Below are 24,125 nucleotides of genomic sequence, written 5' to 3'. Positions count from 1 at the left end.
GTGAGTATGGTTTTACGCCGCTTTTAGCAATATTCCAGCAATGTCACGGCTGGTGACACAAGACATGGGCTTCACACATTGTACCCATGTCGGGAATCGAACCCGGTTCTCGGCGTGACGAGAGAACGCTTTAACCATTAGGCTACCCGATCGCCCCTTGCAGAATTGACTAGTGTGTGTATAGATAATTGAAGTTACTGATATTTATCATTTATAATGTACCATAAGAATTTATATCTCCGGATATGGATTATATATGACGTAATAGGTATTCATATAAGTGAAAATAAGTGAGAATATTAAGATACTAAATAGGCATTAAAAGGAAAACTAAGTCCATTATTAATGCTCAGATTCCATACATAAATTTAATGCACATGGAACTACCTCATTATCAGGATCACTATTACACTCTCACCCCTCCCCCCCCCCCCCCCCCCCCTTATAATTATATCTTGGATTTTAATGAAAAGGGAATTTCCGATTTTATCTCCGTGCACATATTTCCACACCTTGTTTTAACAGGTGACATTGTCAGCAGTAATTACGATATTCAAGGTATAATTGGGACATAGCAATATATCTATGTCAAAAGTTAAACAGATTTTCCTCGATTTTATGCTGCGTCATGAAAACGTGTCACCGTTTTAACAGATTCAGAATTGTTCAAGAATAAAATGATGCTACAGTAAACTACGGTTATAACGAACTGACGGATATAACGAACTTACATTTTAGTCCCGACTATTTGCTGTAGTTATGCTGTATATATGCTTATAACGAACTACGGTTATAACGAACTAAAAATAGTAGTCTCTTTGAGTTCGTTATAACCGTAGTTTACTGTTCATGTATCAGCGGCTTCATAAAATACATATCGATATGCATGTTATTCACAGTTTGATACGATTGGGTCCTCATAGTACGATTTTCATCACATTAATAACTTGTTCGAGCTGTTAAATGAGGTTGATATCTTTTGACATGTAGAGTTGTTTTAGAAGCAAACACATGTTTAGTGAACAAATTACTGAACTAATATGACATCTGTACATTTAGTTCCATATTTTCAAAACTATGGTTTCATGTCAATAACGGCCTTACTTCAATGTTTCTGTTAATGAGTAGGACTCAACATGCATGTAATACCAGATTACAACAGATAGACAGAGTTACCTTTTGCAGCTTAAAGTACACAGCGGGCACTGTTTGAAACATTCGTTATTCGTTACATTGTTCACGGCCTCTGGTAGCATAACCATGATTTGTGAACATTTCTACATTATTTATTTTTATTGAATAACTTGGTATAAGTGACACATAAAACAATGCCAGTATATTAACCAGGACAGAAATCCGCCAAAACCACGCATCAGTAAAATAAATCAACTTTTCTCTTCACTCAAAAATCTGAAGATATATATATTGTCCATTCCTCTTTTGTACTGGATTCCAAAGATCCTTTAAAATCCACAGAAAAAGAGTTATATTGCTGGATCCTGCAAATGTGCCATCATATCCCTATCTCAAAGATCAGCCATAATTCTTAATACAACCAAGAAGGACTTTCTTCATATTCACAGAACGTATTTGAGACAAGTGGAATTAATACAATGTGGATTCTCTAAAACTTAAAGGATTTGCTTGAATTGTTGCGAACTCAAGCAACAAAAACCAAACTCAATTACTTCAAAACATTTGATTTTTCAACTGTGTACAAACCCCTATCCAACACGACAAACTTCAGGGAAAACTTCATTCCTAAATCCATGGGGCTTTTGTCACTAATTAGTTACACCTCTATCTTCAAAGGTTCAGATCAATTTGTCAAAAAATGAAAGCAAATGTCACCTGAAGTTTACGGACAAAACAATATAAGAAACGCAGGATTTCCCAACAGACAACATCTTTGTGACATTTGGGAATAGGACATTAGGGCAAGAAGTAGGGACCCCCATGAGTATCATGCATACGAGTCAAAATCTCTGCTCAGATTGGCAAAATCGAAACAAGCTTCAGGTACAACGTATATAGATGACCTGATATCGTTAAATAGTTGTCAAAAAGCCAGTTCCCTTCCACCGATATACCCACCTGAGTTATAAATAAAAGAGACCGATGAATCCGTCTCATCTGTTTCATATTTGGGTCTCTGTATAAAGATTCAGAGTGACAAGACTGTATGACAAGAGGGATGACCTTTGCAATAGTCAACTTTCCCTTTATGTCGAGCAATATTCCAGCTGCTCCAGCCGTCGGTGTCTACATTTTACAAATTTTGAAGTACAATCGGCCATGCTCTTTCTACCAAGACTTCAAAGCGCGTCAAACGACTCTTGCTCACAAGTTGTCTGATCAGGGTTACGAAAAAAGAAAAGCATTCAGAAAGTTTTATGGTAGACATGTGGAGAACATTTCCAAATTTGACGCATCAGTGATGAAAATAATGTCTGATGCAACTCTCTATTTTGACTTGTTCCATATGTTTCCGTGGTTTTTTTACTTGCCTTTGCATGTGTTTGTGACGGGTGTCATAGGTGGGGCAGGATACGCTCACCTTTTCGCGAACACCTGGTATCATCACCATCTGATAGTGATTCACAAACACATGCTCATGATGTAGTCGGAGTCGTACACGGACACTGCTTCCAGCAGAGATTTCTTATGTTTATGGAAAGGGTTTTGTCGCTTTTATTTAAGCGTGTTAAATTCTTTATTTTTTACTGACAGAACTGTACGACTTCTCACATGAACTAAAAAAGCTTAACACTGCAGGAAAGTCATACATTCATACAACGGTCAACACACTTCCTTGAAACAGTTCCTTGAACATTGTCCATGAAGTACTTAATGGTAATTATTGTAACATTAAGGGATTACCGCACCATAATCGAGACTCTATAAGGTTAAAATCAGTTTTTTCAGTTCAGTTCCTGATTATTTCACCAAACTTCAATTGCTGGGAAGCATTTAAATGTCTGTTATCTTTCTGTTGTCTGTCAAATATTGGTTCAATATGGCCAATAAAAGTTTGACCTCAAAAGGCTCCCATGCTACATAAAAAAGGCCTGCCCTCATGCAGGTGACTAATACGACCATACTTGGGGAATTCACTTTTCAAAACTTTCCCAACAAGAATAGGTAGGAGGTAAGTGTGTCATTTATTTCAAATAATAACACGGATACGCATAACCACAGAGAAAAAAGACCAACCGGATCCAACAATTTAAGTTTAGTGGCACAATTACATATTTGTTTTGGAGAAGAACTCACGAGATTGACTAGATTTCAAAACATGCAGACATTTTCCATTTATCAGAATAGCTTCCGACATGGTTGAGCTATAAGTACGAGTCGTCCAAGGTAAGCGTGTCACTGATTTCAAGTATACACACTGCAAGGTGTTACTTATAATTGAACTCTTTAAAGACCATGAAAGGTAAAGGCATTTTCAAGGATTTGATATGAGTAAATGAAGGTTATTTTACTACTGAGAGTGGCTGATAGTGATCATTTCCATAATGGTGGTGAACATTTCCATATTGGATAAAATCGACTATAAACCAATTTATATTATGCTTATATTCAAGGTAAAATAATAAGTATGGTTTCAAAATGGTACATGTGGACCCCCTTCAATGCATGTCGATCTTTGAAAGATGAAACATTGTCTTCACAGAATATGAACATGTCTTGAAACTGATTCATAATTCTGTTTTCAGTGTTAGCCATGACCCTCTGTCTGTGCCTGATGGCTCCTCGTGTTTTGGGTCACCGCTTCATCTCTGATAGATGCCAGCCCTGCACAGGCTCGAACCCGGTACAACAACAGTCGGGGTGGACAGTGAGAGATCAGCGGAACAACTGTCAGAATATTCAAGAAATCTTCCTCCAGATTAGAGAGCTCAACAGAACCATGTCCCGAGAGAGGTACGACATGGTAAGTGATAAATGAGTTCTCATGACTTTTATTTGACATGTTCGTTTTGCGTAGACATTAAGTCGTTGTGTTGAACGCCATTCGAAACTTTTTATAACTAAAATATGTATTTCGAAATTTCGATCTTCTCATCTTTATGAAGGCAAATTCATGAAATTTACATTTGTGCTTCATCATAATACGGTTATAGGTATGTTAATTAATATTTAATCAGATTCATTATATATTTGATATAATTTTATCAAAGATTCACTAATGTATTAATTACATATTCTTGCATACAACACATATCTCGAATCCTTTCGTCGCAGATCATTAATGTCTTTGATGGCGATGACATTGCAAGAGATCGTCTCAACATCGAAACTCCTGCAGGACTTTCATGGGTAAGTTGTAATGTATTCAATGTCGTGTTGCCGCAGAAGACGTACCCGAGTGTTGGATATAACGGATGCTGTCTATGATAAAGAAATAAAATGTATACCTTCTCCCCTTCTAATTAATCTGGGGGGGGGGGGGGGGGTGCAGAGTTGCGTCCCTTGGGCACGCCAGAAACCCATTATTGTGGATTCGAATCCCGGTTCGCCCCGAAATCCATATATGAAGCTATTTTCAGATCACCGTGTTGCTGGTTTCTTTATGTAAAAGAACAAATGTCTCACATTACATGTGTATGGAGACAACAGTCCTGCATGCTTCACTCATGAGACATATCTATTGATCAATAAAACACAGACATTATCTGAAACATATTTATCTGTTGCTGCACTATACTCGCATTCTCATACACGTGACTCGCCTCGAGAGTTGCGTCCCTTGGGCACGTCGGAAACCTATGATTGTGGGTTCGAATCCCGGTTCGCCTCGAGTATTTTTCTAGGTTTGTCAGCACCATACCCGTGCTCGTGGGTTTCACCGAAGTGGTAAACGTCTGAGACCTGCATTACTTCGGGCTTTCCTCCCACATTGAGCTGAAACGCCGCGATATAACTGGAATACTGTTAAAAGCGGCGTTAAAACCAACTCACTCACTCACTCACTCTAATTGATCTGTTTCATGTTACAGATGGAAATTGTTTACAACAAGCTATCTTTCCTTCACCTGAATCTGAAACTCATCGAGACACATCCCAGGAAATATGCATGTTCAGTGAACACCGCCAACATGGCCGACCGTATCCCTCTGTGTCACGTGTACACCATGATGTCTAGGTTGTCTGAGACTGAACACTTCAATGACGTGTGCAGAAAGAATGGTCACGTGTCTGGAATATGTCCTTCCTTTCAGTTATTTGCATACCGCGCCCTTACAACTGCAGCTCATACACTTAACGAGGTCCTCAGTGAACTGACGAGATACACAATACGTCATTGTTAAGAAAAGAACTTGGCTGAGTTCTGCGATGTCACATGTTCACCATTAGCTTCAGGATGGGCTTACTGGTGTGTGTGTGGGGGGGGGGGGGGGGGGATGTGCGGTGTGGGTGTGAGTATGTGTGTGTGTGTGTGTGCGTGCGTGCGTGCGTGCGTGCGTGCGTGCGTGCGTGCGTGCGTGCGTGCGTGCGTATGTGTGCGTGTGTGCGGGCGGGCGGGCGGGCGGGCGTGTGTGTGTATGTGTGTGTGCGGGCGGGCGGGCGGGCGTGTGTGTGTATGTGTGGTGTGTGTGTATGTGTGTGTATGTGTGCGGGCGGGCGGGCGTGTGTGTGCGTGTCTGTGTATGTGTGGTGTGTGTGTATGTGTGTGTATGTGTGTGTGCGTGCGTGCGTGCGTGTGTGCGTGCGTGTGTGTGTGTGTGTGTGCGCGTGTGTGTGTTTTATATAGTTCTACAGCACTATAGTTCTAGCACGCTGAGATACCATGAATATCCCACTCTGATACAGTATACTGACTTTGGGCCGACCAGTCCTTGTTTTAGGCCTTTAATGCCGAGCGCCAGACAGAGTTTCAACATGTACCATCTTTTCACGACTTTTGGTATGACGCGGCCGGGGATCGAACCCCGACCTTCCGCTCTCCGGACGATCCTGTACAGAAAGTATGGTCAATCAAGTGGGAATTGTCCGACAGATGAGACTTACCCGTGATAGTGTTCTGCACTAATGTACACATGTACGTATTCACACCACAGTGTTACACACATGTACATAGATTGTTTATTAATTCACTTATTTATTTGTATATTTGAAGTGTTTACCCCCTATTATTAATATTTGTATTTTGTGTCAATTCATTCGTTCTTGATTTTATTCATCTGTTTATTGATTGTATTACCAACTATATAACACTGATACTCTTTGACAGTGTTGTATATCCCAAGACAATGTATTCAATGTACAGAACACGGTGAGTGAGTGAGTAAATGCTGTTACACACCACATAACAGCAGGACGTATGACAAGGCGACATGTAAATAGTCCATTATAAACCAGGTAAACTAGTGGACGATAACACGAACAATGGTCAACATCATAATACACATTATTTTTTCTAGATCACCATATTTCATATTTCTCAGTGCCAATTTAAATTGTGTTGCAATGTATATTTTGCATGAACAATTGATTGACCATTCCGTCCGAAAAATGTATATTTTGTCCTCATGTCTCAATTATTAATACAATGGTGTTGACAGTGCATCAATATTAATGGTTAATCCGTTCCTGTGTAAACTTACAATATGTATTTATATATGTGCTTGCTCTTTATAAAAAATAAAGGAAAGCTCCATTACGAAAACTGCTAACAATCTGTAATGTTATATGTTCATGATATTTACCATCGGATGTCAACTAAGTGACATTAAAAATAATATGTGAAATGCTGAACTTCCCTACAGGTAACACCTCTGTGAATTTTGGAGAAAGAACATTTAGGCAAGAAGTAGGCTTCACTTTCTGCTCAGATTGGCAAAATCAAAATATGATATCATATCGTTCAATAAGGGTCTAAAATCCAATTCCCTTCCACTGATGTGCCCATCTGTTACCAAGACTGTATGACTGTAGTGGCTTCAACTTTCCAATAGTCAACTTTCCCTTCATTTCGGGAAATATTCCCGCAGCTCCAGCCTTAAGTGTCTACATTTCACAACTTCTGGGGTTCCATGAGCATGCTCTTTGTACGAATATTTCACTCTTGCTGAAAAGTTGTTTGATTAGGGTCACAGCATTCAAGGCCTTAGTTTTATGGTAGACATGTGGAGGACAGTTCAAAATGTGGCCTAGTATCATTACCTTTTTTATAGTGATTCATAAAGACATGCTTACGGTATAGTCGGAATCGTACAATGCTTATGGAAAGGGTTTTGTCGCTTATATTTATATTCATACGTAGCGGAGTGAACAGGGGTATACATGAAAGTTCATCTCTTGTTATCCCATATTGATCTTGTGATAAGCAAACGACGTCACATCATACATTATGACGTCATGGTATCGGTACATGCCGGGGGACCCTTGAAGATCCGTATAGAATTGCTCTCCAGCAACCCATGCTTGTCGTAAGAGACGACTAAAGGGATCGGGTGGTCAGGCTCGCTTACTTGGTTGATGTATGTCATCGTATCCCAATTGCGTAGATCGATGTGCATGATGTCAATCACTGGATTATTTACAGACCACCGTCATATAGCTGCAATACTGCCAAGTACGGCGTCAAACAACAACAAACAAAATAACCAGACCTGTATTACACTCCCTGCAGGGCTGATATGGCTTGTCAATGCGTTTACAATGGGCGATCAATATAAGCAGTGGTGGTAAGAAATTGGAGTTACGCCCCTTAGTGTGTCGTCTGCTCGTCTGCTCGGCTACCTTTCCCGTGACAAAGTTTTCCAAACAATGTGAAAACGTATTGCATTCACTTGCAAAAAGATACATTTTACAATTTGATATATGATAAAAGGGTTATTATATGTCAGTTTTCACATCATACCCCATGTGAACCAGAGACCCCCGAGGGCCGTGTTGAGTGTCTCTGGTTCATAAGTGGTATGATGTGAGAACTGACATATAATAACCTCTTATTATATACTATCGGGAAAAGGTAACTGTGCTTCATATAAAGTGATGTAAATGTTATGTTGAAAATAACAACATAATATTTGATCGTTTGTCTGATAAATGTTTGATAAACCCACACATGGTATCGGGGGTGGTGTAACGAATCAATTAACAATGCCAATAGTTGCGGTACATTGGACACACCAGATGATTGAAAACAGCCCGGGGAATGTTGTTCCAAATGTCAACCAAAGATTCCCTAACTGAGCTAGGGTTACCGGCTGGGGTCTGGTCATGTCGTTGGCGTCGACCATCTCATCCCAGACATGTTCTATGGTGGAGAGGTCAGGAGAAACAGCAGGCCATGGTAGTACAGCAATACTATGCTGCCTCAAAAATGTCTGTTACAATGCGTGCAACATGTGGGCGGGTATTATCCTGTTGCAACGTGACGTTTCGTGCCTGCATTTGCACAAAGGGTAGAACGTGTTTCCGAATGATGTCGTCCAGGTAGCGTACTCCATCACATTGTCATTGACAATGATGAGTTGTGTTCTCCCATGAGTTGTGATGTCACCCCATAACATTACACTTCCATCTCCAAACTGATGACGTTGACTAACGCAAGCATCGCTGACTCGTTCTTCTCGACGCCTGTAGAGCCTTGCATGTGCAGTCCAGATGAAAACTGGACTCATCTAGGAACAGTATACAGTTCCAGTCTTGTCTTCTGGGCCTCGGATGCTATCTACCTGCTCCAAGCTAGGCGTGCCTGGCGGTGACGGGGAAGCAAATTTGGGCGAATCGCGGGACGTCGGGGCCAGATGTCAACCGGTTGGGGATGGTTCTGCCATTGGTCTCAACCCCGGAACTGTCCGAGATGTTAATGTGGCAGTTTGGTATCGATTCCGTAGAAGCAACAACCGAAAATGGCTGTCTTGTTGGTGTAAAGTCACAAGTGGACAACCAGCCCGTGGCAAGTCATGAGTGATGCCCTGCTGCAGATAACGTCTCCAAAGAGATGATATTGTGTTTCGATGAACATTAAAATATCTGGCAACTTTGTTTTGCGCCATTCCTGTTTGCAGCATACTCACGCGTTGACGCTGATTTTCAGCAAGCCATGGCATTGCGTAAACGTTATTTACGGTTAAACAAAATGTTTCATAAGCACCTGATAGCTAATCAATCATTAACATTCAAAAATCATGTGTGAATATCATGCTCCCAACAAACATGCAAGTATCCAAATTTTGCGCCGTGCATTAACATGCATGTCAAAATTGTAAATCGTGACCTTAAAGACGAGGAGATGTCTTCATTAATATGTGTTAAAAGATGCATTATTTAATTTCAGATTAAATTTATTTTTATTGTACTTTATGGGTAGCACAGCTACTTCTTTCCGTTAGTATATATCAGATAAGTGGCCTGTTGTTTGGTATCACTTGCTATGCCTCGCGTGATAACCGAGATCATACCCATATCGGAATCATTTATTGTGAATGTGTCATATGCTTAATCGAAGTTGTTCTGATAAATACTGACCAAACTTAATTTTCAATTAATATGGTTCGGGGTTTTATAATTTGAAATTAATAAAATAAATAATCAGAAAATAATTCCTGGATCTAACCTCATTTAAGAACGCTTTTCAACCTATCGCAGAACACACCTCCATTCTTTTTGCAATCTCTGATATGACGAAGAAAATATTTCGTTTTATATACAATGTGTGCGTGAGTGCCTACTTATTGTTTTTTAAATGAAATTATTAAGTGTCAAGATGTTATTCTCGGCTTCAAGTTATAATGAACAAAATGAATAAAAGCTCTTTTCCATGAGTTGATCTCTGGTAATGTATTGAGTGAGTGAGTATGGTTTTACGCCGCTTTTAGCGATGTCTCGGCAATACCACGGCGCGGGACACCAGATCCATTCATATCATTTTCACTTCTAGTTTGCGATTTACGTCCAATGGAATCTGTTTCGTGTGATAATCGAGACTGGATATTCTCTGGCGTTGACGCTTTATATTCACACATTGTACCCATGTGGATATCGAAGCCCACCTCCCCCAGTAACTGCATGAACAATTGAAAATGGAAATAATAAATGTGATACCGGTCGTGTTCACGAGATTATTTTTGTAGCAAACGAAACCAACTTATTATGAGCCGCTATCAGCGCTGACATCGTGTATTTTATGTTTGTGATAACATTCAAATAGCCCTTTTAATACCAAAGATTATACTAAAATTTAGGAAATTTATCTCTCTATTTTGGAATAAAAACGATCTAATACCAACGATAATAGTGAACATGGAATTGCAACCGATACTCGTGTACGTACACATCGTTTCGTCTCCAAATAGCCATAGCTTATGGTAACAGCTAAAGATTGCAGTGATTTGCCAGTTTTATGAATATGATGTCAAAATTATACATTTCCATACTATTGGTATCTCCTGGGATCTTTCAGGTTTTTCTCATGAAAACATTCCAAAGAAGAGGTATAAATTACAAGCCGCTTTCGGTAAGTGTATCATTTGTTTTTGCATCGGTGTATCAAAGTTCGCTTCTCATTACCAAGTCATGAAATGTAAGCCTTTTTACTTTATTTATTTATATATGTGAAATTATTTTTTTCTTACACATTTGTATACCAGTTCGTTTTCCATGTTGCAATATTGTAAAGAATGTACATATGATCATCCTGTGTAAATGTGTAACACAGACAAGTCCTTGCTAGAATTCCGTGTACGATGCTACTTGTGCTAATGTTTCTCCGTACCCGTGAAGATCCGGTTAGATTTTTTCTGCAACCCATGCTTGCCGTAAAAGGCGACTATGCTTGTCGTAAGAGGCGACTTACGGGTGGTCAGGCTCACTGACTTGTTTGATATATGTCATCCTATCAAAGATTGTCTGGTCCAGACTCGATTATTAAGAGACCGCCGTCATACAGCTGGAATAGTGCCAAGTGCGGCGTTAAACAACAAACAAACATAACGTGATTGCATGCTAAACCTATGAACAGCTGAACAAGGAGAATCCCCTCTCGACATTCTCTTATGTTGTCTTGATTTTCTATAAGGTACAACTGTACATGGACATCGGTAAAAAAAACAAATATTGCAGGCTATCTGTACAGATTATAAACATTTTCTCCCATACATTATGTTTTAGTGTTGGCCATTATCCTTTGTCTGTGCCTGGTCAACCAAAATGGCCTCTGTCTGTTCAGCCAGACCATCCCTCATACATGTCAGCCGTGTATCGGGTCGGACCCTGCTGAAGTACCCTCTGCCAGTGAACCTGGCAACCGACCAGACAGCCAGACAGTCAACTGCCAGGACCTTCGTGAGCTCATCTCCCAGATGGGCAGACTTTACAGGAACGTCATTCGCGCAAGGCAACGTTTAGTGGTATGTTTAGTTGACACGTTCATGCAGTAGTGATCATCAGCAGGTGGTCCACTAGCAACGAGAATAATATTAATTATTTCTCATACTTGATATTCATTCATACGGACACGTGCGCTGAGCATTGGCCATCGTGCATTTAGGCCAATATTTCGTATATATTTTCATTATTAATAGGATCTGCTTGCACGAATACCAAATGACCTTAAAAGATGGTACTTGTTTTTACCCTGCCTGGTGTTCGAGGGGTAAAACAAGTACTATCGGCTCGGCGTCAGTATACTGTGTCTTAGTGGGGTATCATGTTAAGCTGCGGCTTGGAATTTCACAGGGATAGCACTCTAAAATCGGCATTAGTCCAGACCAGCACAAGCAGCCACACACACACGCACGTACGCACGCAGGCACACACAAGTGCATGCACGTCGCTATATGAATGTAATTCTCTTGGACGCGACGTTAAACCCCATTTCAACTCACCTCATATTCCCCGACTTATATATTGAATCCTTTCCTAGGAGACCGTCTTTGACAACGATGACTTTCATACGGAACGTCTCCACATTGAGCAGCCTGCAGGACTTTCATGGGTAAACTAAAACTATGTCATGTTTCTTCGGAAAGTTCAAATATAATAGACTTTACGTAAACGTTGGATTAAATGGTGTAGTATATGAAAATGACATAATACATAATATATACATTATTTATGAATAATCACAGTATCATTTTCTTGGTACAGGAGGGAATTGCTTATGTCTCTTTAATAATGTATTGTATGACCGAGTGTTTTACAGAAAGTTAATATGTAAAGAAAACGCAATGGTGATTTAATTGCTTTAAGAAATTTTGTATGCATTTTATATTACTAATTTATCATTTTCTTGCCACAGACGGAAATTATTTACAACAAGCTGTCATTCCTTCATCTAAATCTGAAAATCATTGAGAGGAGACGTGGGTGCGACGTGAACACCAACTACAACATCGCCGACCGTATTCCGCTGTGCCACGTGTTCGGCATCATGCGTCAGACTGAACACTTCAATGCCATATGCAGGAAGGAAGGACACGTCCCTGCGGGATGTTCATCCTTCCATATGTTCGCAAAACGTGTCCTTACTACTGCAGCTCACACATTTCACGAAATCAGGAATGATTTGACGGGACGTGATTGTTCAACATAGAAACACACGGACACGATATTATTTCATTTTATTTACGATAATTATGTATGCATATTTCAAGAATATTCTTTAATAAGAGAAACGTTTTTCTCCTCTTTATTGATAATTAATGATTGTATATATAGACTCCGGTCAATCTATTTATTATTGGAATTATGTTCGTCATTATATTCATATGTTTAAAATTAAGCCGAAGTCATTATTATTGGATTGCTTAAACTGTGTTCAATAAATAATTGAGTCTGGACTGAACAAACATATTCTACTTGGTTTGTTGTCATCTCAACAACACGTTGACATCTTCACCAAGACGATCCAGGTTAGAATTGGTCTTCAACAACACATGCTTGTCGTAAGAGGCGACTAAGGGGATCGGGTGGCCAGACTCTCTGACTTGGTTTATACGTGGAATCGCATCTCTTCCAAGTACATCAATTCTCATGATGTCAATCACTGGATTGTCGGGTCCAGACGTATTTACAGACTGCACTCATATAGCTGAAATTTTGCTGAGGGTGGCTTTAAACAACAAGCAAAAATCATATTAACATCTGAATGTGTTCACAACGTTGCCGAATAATCTCTCGATTGTGTCACGTTATATACCAAGTTTCATATCAAACATGTTTCCCTTTTGGACTATTCCGTATTACAACAGAATGTTATATTCCTCAGTGTCAAATTATCTTGTATTACAATATCTATTGGACACTTTATTCGACATATTGTATGTTATTCTTTCATAAACCTCAAATACAAATATAGTACAGGCAGTACATTAGTTTTGGAGACGCTGGGGTAGCCTAGTGCTTAAACCGTTCGCTCGTTACACCGAAATCCGGGTTCGATTCCCCACATGGGTACAATGTGCGAAGCCCATTCCTGGTGTCCCCCGCCGTGATATGGCTGGGATATTGCTAAAGGCGGCGTAAAACAATACTCACTCACTCATAAGTATTGATTGGCGCTTTGTATATGTTAAGCGAAATGTGAAATGTGCTTTTCTTGCGTTATCATTACGAATTAAAGAAGCTTGATTGCGAAACATTTATCAGATTTATTTTATTTTTTAAAGTATGAAAAACTCGCCGTTGCCGCTAGTCTAATTGGAACAAGGATGACGAAGATGGCGACACAAAAAACACCGCCAATAACGGTGATATTCAGTATAAATAAATTGAACTGTGCAGGGCCCCGTTCCACAAAGCGATCTTAGCGCTACGATTGTCGTGAGTCAGTGTTAAAGAATGGGAGTTACGATCGACTTAGCGCTAAGATCACTTTGTGGAACGGGGCCCAGGAGGATCATGCTATATATACCTTCCATTTCTGTGAACGTCTACACTAATTTTGCAATCCGTGGTTGTTTAGGTGATAATTGACTTGCCTTGTGCCTTATTTCATGTGTTTGTGATGGCGCCACCCGGGGGACAGAAACTACTCCTTTGGGATAATACCTGCTTATGACGTAACGATCTTCATATTATTGTGTAAGTGAGAGCAGGTAACAACTGCTGATATCATCAAGTGGTTCAAGGGAAATATTATAGTTGGTACATGATTTATGCAGTGAATTTCTACCTTACCCTTCATTTTATCCCAATCAACAATACTATCTAGCAGCAGATGTTTAAAATTTGATGCCTTTTTCAATGATTTGAGTATTTTAAAACCAGATAACTTTCATTGACTTGAAGATTAAGAGTGACAAATCACTCTCGACAAGAATTAATCCCAAAGTATTTATTATTTCCGTAAACGTGAAATTAACAGTATTAAGTGGGTTTTTACGCTGGTTTTATGGGGGGAGTGGGGGAGAGAGGAGCGCATGACACGATGACACAGTTTTATTTTTTCAAATATTTTTTTTGTAAATGTGAATCTTATTTAGGGACTGCTCATTTATTTTAGGAAGGGGGACTTATAAAATCTTTGGGGGAGGGCATGAAAAAATGTTACATAAAATAGGGTGTCGGCAAAATATTATACAGGCCTAAGGTAGTCCTCACCGGCCCGCCCCAAATAATACATGACCAGTCCCTTATCACAGACTAACAGAAGTATAGTATGCTAAGTACATGGTGAAAGGATGTACTCACTGCAGCAAGGTGTGATGATGATGCTGGGCATTAGACGCATGGGGAATCCATGTCACTCGTAATACAGCGTTCATCTCAAATGTGTAACTGAATACTATTCAGGAAGTACAGAGCCACACGTAAATCGATAAACACACAACATTGTATCAAGTCCTAACACAAATGCGATATGTTCACTATTATTGCAAGTAATCAAACAGAGCACGTCATGTGGTATACTTATGTGGCAAGTTTAAGTTGGCTACAGGTGTGCAGCAATGTTTACAAATGGTGAAACGGGCAGGTTACATTTGCCATGTTTTTTAACTAAGTGTGAAGCTAAATCCTTACAGCACATTAGTGGAAATGTTTAATGTTAAAAAAAAAAAATTAATTATAAAAAAAAAAAAAATAGAGACATATGAACCAGACAATTCATTTGCCATAATTTGCCATTTTCTGTCAAACTGTCTTATTTGAACGTTTAGAATATTTCAAATGTAATGCAATGGGGGGTGACTCAATTTACGTATCCCGAGCATTCCCTTCTATACCCCGTCTTATTGCCTCATTGAAATCTAGATCTCTATTTAAATAGTGTATGGTAGCTGTTGTAGTTGAATGGTCTCAGTTGAATGAAAAGGTGTGTGTGAACAGCGGACATATAACTACTGAATGATTAAATTATTTTTGCTTCCAAAAAGCGTTGGCATGCTGATATGCACCGTATATACACTGGAATGCTGTGGGTGGCTGTTATGTGTATGTGACAAATACACTTGGACCTTGACGTTTTCATGTGATTGAGTGAGTGAGTTGTATGTCTCTTATATGACGATGTCTTTGGTTTACGTTGAAGGAGCGTTGTTCAAACCAAGAAACCAGGGAACGTAGTCAATAGAAATATTGGCCTCGAACCCTGCACAGCGAATTGTGACACATATATATCTAGGTCCCCCGTGTCCCCTTTTGTTTGTTTGTCTATTTGTTGTTGTTGTTGTTGTTGTTGTTGTTGTTTGGTTTGGTTAGGTTCTATTTGATTGTTTGTTTGTTTGTTTGTTGTTGTTTTTGGGGGGTGCTGTTGTCTTTTGTTGGGTTTGGGATTTTTTTTAATTTTCTTTTTAAATGTTTTTATGGGGGGGGGGAGGGGGGGGGGTGTTGTTTGGGTGGATTGTTTGGCGTGTTTTTTTGTGTTTTTTGTTTTGTTGTTGTTTTTGGGGGTAAGCTTGCTACTCTGCCGTGATTCCTTGTCTCGAATGAAGATGAGATTTATCCAAGAACATCATTCACAGAAGATAGAATGTAGCTTTTCCAATATCGAATCCTGTAGTTCGGTCCATGTCAAATGTACAAGCACCATATATATATCGGATGTTTCAGACAAACAACGACATAAATTGTTTATGTTTTATTATCAAAATGTGTATCTTATAATAAAAGTCAGATGAAACCATTTGTTTGGTGAGTCTGAACCTGACAATCCAGTGATGGCTATCCTATCGATCCACGCAATAAATAACCAAAATAGACAATGATTGTAGTATGAAATTCGCGTTGAGGTGTAAAATATATTCACATTGAATATTATAAATGTTTGATAGCAACACTATCCCAGTGATGCGATTTCTAAATTGCATTTCCTATACAAGAATTATTTAGGCTTTCAGTTTTATAAATGGTTCCAAGTAATGGCACGGAATTGTGTTCTATTCATGGTGTAGACGTGTATCACGGGTCTTGACATTATGGTAACAGTTTAAGTAAATCATCTGTAATGTCAGTTGCTTGTTGCATGTCTTAAACGACATGGTATGCATCATGTGCAATAAAGTTTGTCCCACGACAGAACATCAACTCTTGTTTAAGGTTGTGGAGTAATAATTAGTGCCATTTGTTCCTTTTAACCAGAATTAGCATTCTGGCGACTTTGTGTTTTATTACCTTTATTATGTCTGTTGTCAATGTTGCAATACTTGGCAATAGTCATGTTTACACACGGATATAATCGATAAAATCATGACAAACATCTTTGAATGTCAAGAAAAGAGCAGATATATCGAACATGTTATTATTACAAAATGATTATCATTAATTAAAAAAAACGTCTCATCAACAACAAGATTTAAATAAATCTTTATAAGTAGAAACAGTGTACTGTCAATAAATACTTACAAACATGTGTACAAATCAACAATCAATATGAAAAACAAATCTTCAACAATTGCAAACACACGCATCAAGTGGCATCCATTCAAAATACCATTTCAATGCAAAATGATGTTTGAGCTATCATATGCATGCATATATGGGTGACATAATATGACTTTTTACCTAAGTAAACATGTACAAAAATGAGTACCATATGATTATTCTCTTCTCGAAAATAACTAATTAATTCAAGACCAATATTTTGTCATGTACAAATAACTATTTCCCACAAGAATATATAATAATAAGCATAGTGTATAGCCTTTTTCTAATTTAATGGAATTGTTTTGTTATATTTGTGAAGCATTATTTGAAAGGTCTTTCTAGAATAGCCGTCATATAGCTGGAATATTGCTGAGCGCAGCAGTAAAAATTAAACAAACAAATTATTAATGCACAGTTGCGTTACCAAATAAGATTTAGTCTGTCAACATAAAAACAGTGTATATTCAGGGCCGACCTAGAACACTCAACAGAATTTTTAAATCCAAATAAAAGTTATTACTCTGACAATACACACAAGCGTATCCAGTTGATCTCTGACAGTCCGTCTGAGGATGTCAATTCATTCTCCCATCCGCCGAGGGAGGACCACATGGCTGTCAGTGGTCAGATGTGAGAGACAGTGTCCTGGACAGTCCTGTATGTAGGACTGTAGGTGTATGCTGATGTACATCACAACCAGCAACAGTAGGCCTCATAATAGAGGGAACATGATGATGGGAATTATGTCGAGTTTAGGTTTACTTAATATTTCATTGTTGACTGGGGTAAAACGATTTTTTTATGAACTCTAAATCTTAATGACGACAGTCACATTTTCTCAAGGTGTTTTTGCCTCCTTTTCCAAATACATTACACGAACATAATTGTTGCTCCTAATTCACAATGTTTACTTGAATCTTTAGTCTTGAATCATAATGTCTTTCAGATCATGAACACTCAATATTTTAGAGCACTTTCTACCAAATCAAATAAACACTCTACAATACAGTATGACAGTTCTCGAGCCTAGATTAACTTTCATAGTATCCATAATGTTTGACATATCCTATTACGACCTCTCAAGTAGTTTACTTCCCTGTTTATCGTTGGTGCTTTTATAGCAATCGGTGAAGAACATATATATCCAATGAGTGAGTGAGTGAGTGAGTATGGCTTTACGCCGCTTTTTGCAATATTCCATCAACATCACGGCGGGGGACACCAGAAATGGGCTTCACACAATGTACCCATGTTGGGAATCGAACCCGGGTCTTCGGCGTTACGAGCGAACGCTTTAACCACTAGGCTACCCGACCGTCCTATATCCAATGAACTGTTTTCGCCAAAATATAGATGCTGGTTATCACGGTTGCCTGGAATAGAAGCACGATATTCCCTCAATCCGCAAAGGAGTATATCAAACTTGGATCATTAATTACGTAAGTCGTCTTATAATGGACAGGTATTCTAATGTTTCTATATGATAGAGGGTGACGCCAAGACGGACTGGTTCATCATGAGTGATATACCCACATGCATTTGTATCGAACAAATCGCTGATGAATTCCATTAGCGTTATTTATAGACTATATGCGATTCCGGCCCTGGTAGGTCTTTTGGTATAACCCTAAGAGTGATCTCAAGCGGGATTGGGTGCCACCGAGTCATAAAACTAAGTTATTATACCTACATAGATCGTATTTCATATGCTCTTCTTACATTAACCAATCATGTGTATATATGTACAATGTATTTCTGCTCATAATAGGAGGGGATTACAACAGTATTGCTTTGTGTAGTACTAGACATTCAGTGGAGATATGGAGTGCTGGGGTTTCTTCACTACAAGACAAAACTTTCTTTAGGTGGCATTTTGAATGTGTCATGACTAACATATATGCGCCATATTTAATAACTGACTAGTTCATTACAACCCTTGCCTGACGTATACAGCAGGAAAGAGACATTTAGCAAAAGAACGTACACATTGTGGATAAAAATGAAACGAACAAGAAATGGTTATTCGAGGAAGATGATGATGATGATGATGATGTGTTCGATACGGCATCACAGTTGTGCTCTGGACCTGAAGTTTGCAGTGTTTCGGCGACTGTTTTCAGCCTAGTACCTTTTTACCAACATTTGTAATGTTTTGGTCAAATCCAATTTTTATGTGTATACTTTCTTTTGCCCGGCAGTTTATTAAGTTTATATAAGATGCAAGGTCTTTCTTATGTCTTCAAAACCATGCTTATATTATGTAAAGGTTCTTAATTGCATTACAACATTACAAAAACAGCATGCTTAAATGTCAAATAAACCAATACAAAGACCTGATATTTATCACACCAAATATTGAAACAAGTGACATGACCGTGACATTCAGTGTGTACGGGTTCACAATGTTCAATCACCTACAGCGGGAATCTCCTTGCCATAAAAGAACTGCAGTCAAAGAGAGTAAGAGAGTCTTTGTTCAGTGTCATGAATTGAGTACAACTGCTTTTGTAAATCAGATCACAATAGCCTTTAGCCTGCCCCTACCCAGGAACGTGTGGATTCCAGGAAATACTACACTGTTACTACACTTACAATTCCTGCACTCGCCTGCACGAGGCAGTTGTTATTCATGAAGTATTACAAATAGACACAGTCAACATGATAATACGCTTCTGTAGAATGTACATGGTTTGAATGTTGAAAGCTACAATTTCATTGACAAGTGTTTCTCTTCATTGTCGTCAGCTGTAGATATCATGTGGTCTATATGTTATCCTCTTTCCTACTAAAAATAAACAGCGAACTTGTTTTCATCATATTCTCGCATCGTGAACATCAAAGTGGCAGAGTATTGTCTACACATATGCCTCGTTGTCGTGATTTCACTGTGAAACCTCGTACTTTATTTATGTTATGCTATCTATTGTTTATAAGTTCATGGTCCTCTATATCCCTTATCAACACTTTGGTCTAAGAAAATCTTTCTTCCATATATCATCTTTGATCTCCAGAACAAATTCCTGTAGCAAATTTCAACTTCATAGGGCACTTGTAAACGATATCATTTTATATGTTGAAGTTCAAATTTGTTTCAGTTCTTCAGTAGAGAGAGTATAGTGGTTTAGTTTGTTATTTGCTATTAAATATACCCGAAATTACACAATGCCTGATCAGATCACACGTGGAAGTTTCTAACTTATATATCATATTATATTACTATTATATGTTGAGATGTTGTCTAAATGTAAAAAGGCTGGGTTTTTTTAAAAAAATGACGAATGCCCCATTTGGCCCACTGGAATGGCAAATTGCAAAGTAGTAACAAACATCTTATGAAAAATATTAGACATAGAGCTTTTACCCTTTTATCACTCCCAAGTTATGAACTAATAACAAAACCAAGAATCGAGGAATGGCTAAAATGAGTGAAAGAGGCTGAGTCATCAAACTTCTGAAGAAATCTAACGATCACATGAGAAATATTTTCATTAAATGATATTTACGTCTCTACCTTCATGAGAGAAAATCTTGAGAAAATCAGCTTAGATCAAATATTAGAAAAGCTTTTCTTGAAAACTCAATATGCCATGAAAGCAGCATTTTCGAAATTAAACATGTTTAATTATCCTTATCTTTGCATTTGGATCTGACACGTGTATTGAAGACACGACATGCTTATTCAGAGTAAAATTATTACTTCTAATCACAATTTTAACAATATATAACACAAAATTAATAATCATCAGTTCTTGAATATGTCAGCAAAATTAGGCGAAGGTGTCCTTGTCATACCTCGCCAACTGTCAAAGTAACTGTGCATATGCGTATCATTATTTGAATTCACAGGTGAACCAGAAGGAGAACACGGGGCCTTTGTTAATTGCCAAAAGCAAATACAATTCGGATGTTCGAGGTATAAAAAAAATACGACATTACACGTCTCAAGTGGGATATCCTCAATTCACCATACAATGGTACACATTTAATGTTTCAGATAATTATAAACTGTTGGTGTTTTATTCATGTCATGCACTTCCACCAAAAGAGGTTTAGTATGTGGGGAAAGTGTGCAGGTAAAAATCAGTCTCCAGCCAATTCGGAACTCAATTTTGCCATTGTTCAAAACATATCACAACTGTTAATCGCCACTGTCTCTTTGTTAAGAAGTTCCCTATTTGATAGAGTAAACATGATAATGCAGGTGACTGTTTGTGCATGTTGTGTGCATGAGGATAGCAATGGCTTTTTGTGAAGGCCATCTGACTGAGTTACCCTGAGTTACAGAGATAGACAGAGTAAATATGGCCGCTTCAAGCAACAGTCCAACCAATATCACGGTGAAGTACACAAGACATGGCCTTCACACAACACACAGCAAACTATGCCAGTGATGCGATTTCTAAACGGTGATCGCATTTCCTATACATGCATATTTAGGCTTTCAGTTTTAGCAATGGTCCCAATCATGGATATCTTATGTTGATGGTGTAGATGTATAAGTACATTCGCGGGTTCTGACATTATGTATACAGTTCAAGTAAATCATCTGTCATGTCAGTTGCTTGTTAATGGCTTATACGACATATGGTATGCATCATGTGCACATGTTTTTGTCCAACGACAGAACATCAACTCTTGTTTCAGGTTGTGGACTAAACGTCAGTTCCATTTGTTCCTTTTAACCACAATAAGCATACTGGCGACTTTGTGTTTTATTACCTTTATTATGTCTGTTGTCAATGTTGCAATACTTGGCAATGATCATATGTGACACTAGAATTATGACAAATATCTTTCCATATCAAGGCGACAGAAGAGCACATATATCTTATATTTTATTAACAAAATGAGTCTCAAAAAACGTCTCTTCATCAATACAAGTGTAATAGCCTTTATAAGTGAAAACAGTGTACAAAAATAAACAATCAATAAATACGTAAAAGCATATGTACAAATCAACAATCAATATGGGAAACAAATCTTCAAAGAGCTCTCTTTTTTACCATAACAAATTCAAACACGTGAAACAAGAGGCATCGTATTCAAAGTACCATTTCAGTGCAAATGATGTTTGAGCTATCATATGTATCAAAATATTTGTAACAAAATATGAACTTTATACCTGAGTAAACATGTACATAAATGAATAATATATGATGATTCCATTCTCCCATATAACAACAAGTTTTTTAATGTAAAAATAATATTGTCAACAAGAATGTAAGATAATCAGCATTGTGTATAGCTTTTTTCCAATTTTTTGCTATTGTTTTGTTTTATGTGATTGGCAACATTTGGCTTGTTTGAACGTTTTTCGAAAATATATTAAATAACGCAAACCCGATGGCGTCACAAATTGCAAATCTTAAACCAAATTAAAACAATACATAGTGATGACTTATATGATAAAGAACTATTAAAGAAGTGCATTGGAACATATAATAAGAATGATAAAAGAGATATAGTACCAGACCTATTGCACTGACTCATACTCATCGAAGACTTATATTAATGAATAACATTAAGCACCAACAATATTTCAGAATATTTGCATCTAGCACCCCCAACCCTGTTTCAAAAGTCCAGCTTCCTGACATATGGATTCCAGGACATCTGATGCATACCGTAAAGCATTGTAAGCGTGTCTCTGGAACGACACACACCCGCCGGTGGCCAGGCAGCATTGTTTGCGACACACGTCGTCGTGGCCCTGTGTCTGGGACGTCACTCTCATCATGAGATGCAGGTCACACAACGCCAGGGACACACGATGAGCGATACCCTCAATAGTCACAGAGCAGGACTGCTGGTAACCTTCAGTAAAATTGACATAGATGTGAAGGCCAACTAGTCGGTCATAGAGTGACGTCATTGGTGACAGCTGAAAAGAGAGACATATTGTAAGATTAACATGTGTTTATTCATTGGATGAACCAGTAGCAACTACAAAGACTGATTGACAACTCGGTGGACTTCTTTGTTATACGTAGATATGACAACAACAAACACTTACCCGAGACGAGTCACTTGGAGCACAGAGTAGGAAATGTCTCCTCTGTTGATAACGCCACTCCAAGTAACTGGCATCGCCGTCAAATACGTCACTGACCTGCAGTGGAAACAATTTAAAGATTGAAAAATCGGTAATCGATTATATCGGTAATTCGTACTCCCTTTGTCCAATATTTGCTTAATGAATAATAATCATTGTACAATAACTATTCTTCATCAATTAACGACCGCTGAAGATCCGGGTTCGAATTGGTCTTCAGCAACCCATGCTTGTCGCAAGAGGTCAGAGTCGCTGACTTGGTTGATGCATGTCATCGTATCCCCTTTGTTTATCGTGTTCATGATATCAATTAGAGGATTGTTTTTTCCAGACTCGATTATAAACAGACTGCCGTCATTTAACTGGAATATTGCTGAGCGCGACGGTAAACAACAAACAAACAAATGATTAATGCACAAATGTGTTACCAAATGGCATTTGGTCTGTCAACAAAACATAAAAAAGGGAATATTAAGGACCGTTGGAGAACACTTAGCAGAATTCTTAAATCAAAATCCTTGGTAACACTCTGATTAAACTCACAAGCGTATTCAGTTGGTTTCTGACAGTCCGTCTAAGGATGTCAATTTTGATGGTGAATTCATTGGCGATGGTACAGATGTACCCAGGCGAACGGTTGTGTGGCTGAAGGAGTCCATCCATCGAGGGAGGACCACATGGCTGACAGTGGTCAGACGTGAGAGACAGTGTCCTGGACAGTCCTGGGTGTATGTTGGTGTACACCACAACAAACAGCAGTAAGCCTGGTGGAGGAAAGACAGAACACGTTAACAGAAATGTTATACCTAGTTAATGCATACCAGCTTACACCACAAGAAGCAACAGTAGTCATGTTTCAATGATAATTGTTTTGAATATAACGAAAATAAAAAACATTGATTCCCCATAATGGCATTGTTTCAAATTCATCTAACATCAATTTGTTTGTAAACTTAAATAGATAATATTTTCACAAGATACGTTAAAGGTACATAACCTTGATCACATAAGTTAAACTTTGAAAACAAATCTATCAGGATTTCCTTTCCCGCATACTGCAAGGCATGATGAACGATCAAGCATTTTCAATATAGATTTACCTTTCATGGTGAAGTTAGAAGTATCAAATATTGCAAATGTAATAATGTCTGAGATCGTATGACATACCTGCATCTTGTGAATCTTCTTATAGTGGTCTGTGGGGAAACTCTATCCAAAAATACGCCTGAATCTTTCACTCCGAACTCCG

At 38.4% G+C, this 24,125-nt stretch overlaps 1 protein-coding gene across 2 annotated transcripts; it reads right to left on the bottom strand.

Annotated features, from left to right (window-relative positions):
- Positions 1 to 22,356: 22,356 nt before the first annotated feature.
- On the bottom strand, positions 22,357 to 24,125 carry LOC125378361. Of its 2 annotated transcripts, none has more exons than XM_048393803.1 (4): positions 24,044 to 24,125; positions 23,420 to 23,640; positions 22,838 to 22,933; positions 22,357 to 22,705 (listed from the first exon to the last, which is right to left on the bottom strand). In XM_048393803.1, the coding sequence occupies exons 2-4, from the start codon at positions 23,537 to 23,539 to the stop codon at positions 22,379 to 22,381; spliced, it is 543 nt and encodes a 180-aa protein (XP_048249760.1). In that variant the 5' UTR covers positions 23,540 to 23,640; positions 24,044 to 24,125; the 3' UTR covers positions 22,357 to 22,378. The 2 variants fall into 2 exon arrangements, with proteins under 2 accessions (XP_048249760.1, XP_048249759.1); XM_048393802.1 differs by lacking the exon at positions 24,044 to 24,125 and adding an exon at positions 23,977 to 24,016.

This window comes from Haliotis rufescens, unplaced genomic scaffold, assembly GCF_023055435.1.
Source record: "Haliotis rufescens isolate VD_foot unplaced genomic scaffold, xgHalRufe1.0.p SCAF_12, whole genome shotgun sequence".
Lineage (NCBI taxonomy): Eukaryota > Metazoa > Mollusca > Gastropoda > Lepetellida > Haliotidae > Haliotis > Haliotis rufescens.
The sequence above is the reverse complement of the archived record's forward strand: the minus strand, read 5'-3'. Positions and strand labels throughout refer to the sequence as shown.

Excerpts from the sequence above, each read along its gene's own strand:
- LOC125378361 (XM_048393802.1), bottom strand. Across the intron at positions 22,934-23,419 it reads GAAACCAACTGAATACGCTT|GTCAGTGACGTATTTGACGG; the intron begins GTGAGTTTAATC and ends TTTCCACTGCAG. Across the intron at positions 22,706-22,837 it reads CTCCAAGTGACTCGTCTCGG|CTGTCACCAATGACGTCACT; the intron begins GTAAGTGTTTGT and ends CTCTCTTTTCAG.